Raw genomic sequence first — 5167 nt, 5'->3', positions numbered from 1 at the left:
CTCTGAAAGGCCCAACAAACAGCTGCTGGAAGATTCAGGGGAAGATTTTTATACCCAAACCGTTGATAGACACTGCGGATCCTGTGGCTGAATTGGGGAAAATTTGGAAGAAACTGAAGAAGAGGGTGACCCTCTAGGAGGCCCAGCAGTCTCAATTATCATAGAGTGCCAAGATCTCTCAGACACAATGGACTACCAACCAGTCAGCATGCAATGGCAGGTAAGAGAACCCCAACACATTTACAGCACAGGACTGCCAGGTCTGAGTTTAGTCAGAGAAGATTCACCCAACCCTCAAGAGACTGGAGGCCCCGCATGGATCCTAACCTGTCACATGAACCTGATGTGTCAAAACCCAAACAACTTGATTCCAAACTCAAAAGTGTAATCAAAATCAAAGGGGCTGCCTGTACAGTCAAAGCAATCCGCTGTCCTTTTGGCGCTATTTCCATGAGACAGCAAGGCTGAGCAAACTCCAGGATTTGTCTTTAGGAATCTCTGAACTGATCACTATACTTTTTGGTCCCAAAGGCAGCTAGCTGTAGAGCTGGATCCCAGAATGCAAATGGATTTTCACATGTGCTTGATCGCCCATGTCACCCTAGGCCATTTGGGTCCTGTAGCCAGTTCCCTGTCTTAGAGCTGCCTCTCTGAAAGCCACCCTCCCCAAGGCTAGACCTGAATCAAACCACTCACTACCACAGCATAGCATCCAAGGGCAGTCTGAAAACACTAAAGACCAGGGCCAGAAAGCCAGTTGAATGAGGTTTAGTGTTTCAGATTGGGTTTGCCCCACCCATTGAATTTTTACTTCCTGCGCTGGCATTGGTGGTAGTAGGCCTCCCTCTCTGCAAGGTACTTGGCCCTCAGAACCGCAGCCCTCTCCTCATAGGGGATTTTATCCTCTTCCGAACACCTGGCCCACATCCTCCCTGCAGCCTTGGCCACCGGCCCCACAGTCCCGTTTGGGTGTTGTTCTTTTATCTGGTCAAAATGGTCCTGGGAGAAGAGCAGGGACGAGGATGGGGGCTTCCGCGGTGCATCTGCATCCCTCCTTCTTCTCTCCCTTCTCGGGCCAGTGTAGTTTCTCATTTCACATTGGTACCGATCTTTGTCGTGCTTGGCCCGGGCTTCATACTTCTTCTTTTCCTTCTTTGAGATAGTCCGCCATTTTTCAGAACACTGTCTAGAAAATTAGGTAAAGACATAATATTGTTTGGCAGGTGCTCCCTCATTTGACTTCTGAAGTCCATCATAAAATGGACATAAGGAGAGACGTTCACTTTCGGTCTTACATTGCTGTCTTTCCCCATGTTTATAAAAGCACGAATCCCGATCCTGCTGATTTAGATAGCAGCGATTGGTCTTCACTTCAGGAGCAATCTAGATAGTGTCCTCCATGGGGTGAAATCTTCCCTCTGTGTGTGCCTCAGCCAGGGCCCAGCCTTTTCAGTGCCGGTGGGCATTGTTGGGTCAAAGAAGGGAAATTGTGACGTCATCCCTGAGCTGACCAATGGCAGCCAAGCTCAGTCATTTACAGGTTGGACCTCTTTTACCTTTCTCAAAAAGACTTATTTATTATAAATAAGTACACTGTAGCTGTCTTCAGACACACAAGAGGAGGGAATCAGATCTCATTACAAATGGCTGTGAGACATCATATGGTGGCTGGGATATGACTTCAGGACCTCCAGAAGGGCTCTCAGTGTTCTTAAACACTGAGCCAACACTCCAGCCCCCAGGTAGGCCTGCTTAGTGGTTGGTTTCTCCAGGGACTTTCTCTTTTGCCTCTAAGGAATGATGAAAGCTTATCTGAACTTTCTTAGAGTTGCTACTGGCCCAGGGAATCTGGCCCCATCTGGTCTCAATGAGAGGTGATGTGCCAAATTCTCAAAAGATTTGAAGCCACAGGGAAGGGGGATGTCTAGGGGTATAGAGCCCCTTGTCAGGAAAAGGGGGGGGTTCAAAGAGCATTGAGAGGAGGACTTGGGACAAAAAACAAAAAATTTAATGATCAAAAAATCATTGACCTGTCCTAGCTCAGTAATGCATTGTAATGGCTAGGCTGAATTGTATATAGTGGCTGCATATTTTACTTTATGATGTCTACTTCATTACGTTTTTTTATTAGAAAGATTTGTGTGTTTGTTGTCTAGTTTTGAAGTACTAGGCTGGGAACCCCAGGCCCTACACATGCTAGGCAAGGACATTACCACTGAACTATATCTCTAACCCCATTAGAGTAGTCGGAAAAAATGCACTGAGGTGGGAGGTTTGGAAGGCACAATGAAAGCTATAGGCAGTTTTCAGCACACACACACACACACACACATTGGCCCATATGTCCTTACTCTATGACTCTACTTGTGATCTGAACCTGTGTCTGATCAATCAAACTTTCCAGGTATCCTACAATTTCTGTCCCATGATGGGTTAAGGGACATCTTCCCCTCTCAACCATAAAATCCAAACTTCAGCATGAGATATCAAGCACCTAACTTACTCTACAGAGATTGTTCACCAGCTCCTATGATATGTGCTGTCAAATCCCAGGCACAAATGCCCTCCTCTCCACAATGTGATGGGGTTGCCATCCCACAGTTAAAAACTCTGACCCAGAATTGTTCCTGTTTGAAAGAACTGCATAGACAGGACTGGAGAAAAGACTGAGGAAAAGGAAATACAGAGTCAGACCCAAAGTGGGATCCAGCTCCAGGGGAAGCCATCAGACATGACACCATTACTGAGGCTATGGGGCATTCACAAAATGGATCTAACTCATAACTGTCCTCCAAAAAACCCAACAAGTAGCTGAAAGAGTCAGATGCAGATATGTGCATCCAACCAATGGACAGAAGCTGCTGACCCCTGTGACTGATCAGGGAAAGGCTGGAAGAAGCTGAGGAGGATGGCGACCATGTAGTAGGAACAGTAGCCTCAATTAACCTGAACCCATGAGATCTCTGAAACACTGCAATGAAATCAGTGCACATACACCAGGTAGGCTCAACAAATTTCTTTCTCCACTGTAGGACATTTCTTCTAAGGTCCCCCCCTTTGAGTCTTGAGAGTCTCTCACTTACCAGATGTCTGGTACATTCTCAAGGTTACCCCCATCTCCTTCCTACCTCCTGAGGTTGCCTGTTCCTATGCTTTTACTGTCCCTCAGGGCTTCAGTCCTGCTCCTTGCAATTCCTGATCCTCTTCTTCTCCCTGTCCCCTTACCAATCAGTTCTCTCCCTCTCTCCTATCCCTACAGTGATTGCTTTTTTCTTCTTCCCTAGTGGGATTGAGGCATCCTCACTTGAGCTCCTCATGTTGTTCACCTTCTTCAGTTCTGTGGATTGTATCCCAGGTAATGTGTATTAGTTCAGTTAGTATCCAATCATTAGTGAATACATGCTATGCATTTTCTTTTGAGTCTGAGTTACATCACTAGGATGATATTGTCTAGTTCCATCTATTTGCATGCAAAACTCATGCTTACATAGAGGGGCCTACTGTGACTGCCCTCTGAAAGGCCCAACAAACAGCTGCTGGAAGATTCAGGGGAAGATTTTTATACCCAAACCATTGATAGACACTGTGGATCCTGTGGCTGAATTGGGGAAAATTTGGAAGAAACTGAAGAAGAGGGTGACCCTCTAGGAGGCCAAGCAGTCTCAATTATCATAGAGTGCCAAGATCTCTCAGACACAATGGACTACCAACCAGTCAGCATGCAATGGCAGGTAAGAGAACCCCAACACATTTACAGCACAGGACTGCCAGGTCTGAGTTTAGTCAGAGAAGATTCACCCAACCCTCAAGAGACTGGAGGCCCCGCATGGATCCTAACCTGACACATGAACCTGATGTGTCAAAACCCAAACAACTTGATTCCAAACTCAAAAGTGTAATCAAAATCAAAGGGGCTGCCTGTACAGTCAAAGCAATCCGCTGTCCTTTTGGCGCTATTTCCATGAGACAGCAAGGCTGAGCAAACTCCAGGATTTGTCTTTAGGAATCTCTGAACTGATCACTATACTTTTTGGTCCCAAAGGCAGCTAGCTGTAGAGCTGGATCCCCGTATGCAAATGGATTTTCACATGTGCTTGATCGCCCATGTCACCCTAGGCCATTTGGGTCCTGTAGCCAGTTCCCTGTCTTAGAGCTGCCTCTCTGAAAGCCACCCTCCCCAAGGCTAGACCTGAATCAAACCACTCACTACCACAGCATAGCATCCAAGGGCAGTCTAAAAACACTAAAGACCAGGGCCAGAAAGCCAGTTGAATGAGGTTTATTGTTTCAGATTGGGTTTGCCTCACCCATTGAAGTTTTAGTTCCCGCGCTGGCATTGGTGGTAGTAGGCCTCCCGTTCTTCAAGGTACTTGGCCCTCAGAACCGCAGCTCTCTCCTCGTAGGGGATTTTATCCTCTTCCGAACACCTGGCCCACATCCTCCCTGCAGCCTTGGCCACCTGCCCCACAGTCCAGTTCGGGTGTTGTTCTTTTATCTGGTCAAAATGGTCCTGGGAGAAGAGCAGGGACGAGAATGGGGGCTTCCGCGGTGCATCTGCATCCCTCCTTCTTCTCTCCCTTCTCGGGCCGGTGTAGTTTCTCATTTCACGTTGGTACCGATCTTTGTCGCGCTTGGCCCGGGCTTCATACTTCTTTTTTCCTTCTTTGAGATGGTCCTCCATTTTCAGAACACTGTCTAGAAAATTTGCAAAGTCATAATAGGTGTTTGGTTGTTGTTGCCCCTCATTTGATTTCTGAAGTCCATCATAAAATGGACATAAGGAGAGACGTTCACTTTTGGGTCTTACATTGCTGTCTTTTCCATGTTTATAAAAGCATGAATCCCGATCCTGCTGATTTAGATAGCAGATTATTGGTCTTCACTTCAGGAGCAATCTAGATAGTGTCCTCCATGGGGTGAAATCTTCCTCTGTGTGTGCCTCAGCCAGGGCCCAGCCTTTTCAGTGCTGGTGGGCATTGTTGGGTCAAAGAAGGGGAAATGTGACGTCATCCCTGAGCTGACCAATGGCAGCCAAGCTCAGTCATTTACAGGTTGGACCTTCTTTTACCTTTCTAAAAAAGACTTATTTATTATAAATAAGTACACTCTAGCTGTCTTCAGACACACAAGAGGAGGGAATCAGATCTCATTACAAATGGCTGTGAGA

At 46.7% G+C, this 5167-nt stretch overlaps 2 protein-coding genes across 2 annotated transcripts; both read right to left on the bottom strand.

Moving 5' to 3' along the window:
• Nucleotides 1-807: 807 nt before the first annotated feature.
• LOC116888368 (high mobility group protein B4-like) lies at nt 808-1313 on the bottom strand. The gene is given in 2 exon segments (XM_032889636.1): nt 808-1214; nt 1217-1313. Coding segments are annotated over 2 exon segments (504 nt in total).
• Nucleotides 1314-4318: 3005 nt separating this feature from the next.
• LOC116888140 (high mobility group protein B4-like) lies at nt 4319-4681 on the bottom strand. The gene has a single exon (XM_032889475.1). It carries the CDS (start codon nt 4679-4681, stop codon nt 4319-4321), a length of 363 nt encoding a protein of 120 aa, XP_032745366.1.
• Between the last annotated feature and the right edge of the window lie 486 nt (nt 4682-5167).

This window comes from Rattus rattus, chromosome X, assembly GCF_011064425.1.
Source record: "Rattus rattus isolate New Zealand chromosome X, Rrattus_CSIRO_v1, whole genome shotgun sequence".
In the NCBI taxonomy this organism is placed as follows: Eukaryota; Metazoa; Chordata; class Mammalia; order Rodentia; family Muridae; genus Rattus; species Rattus rattus.
Note: the sequence above shows the minus strand (reverse complement) of the source record. Positions and strands in the feature narration are given on the sequence as shown.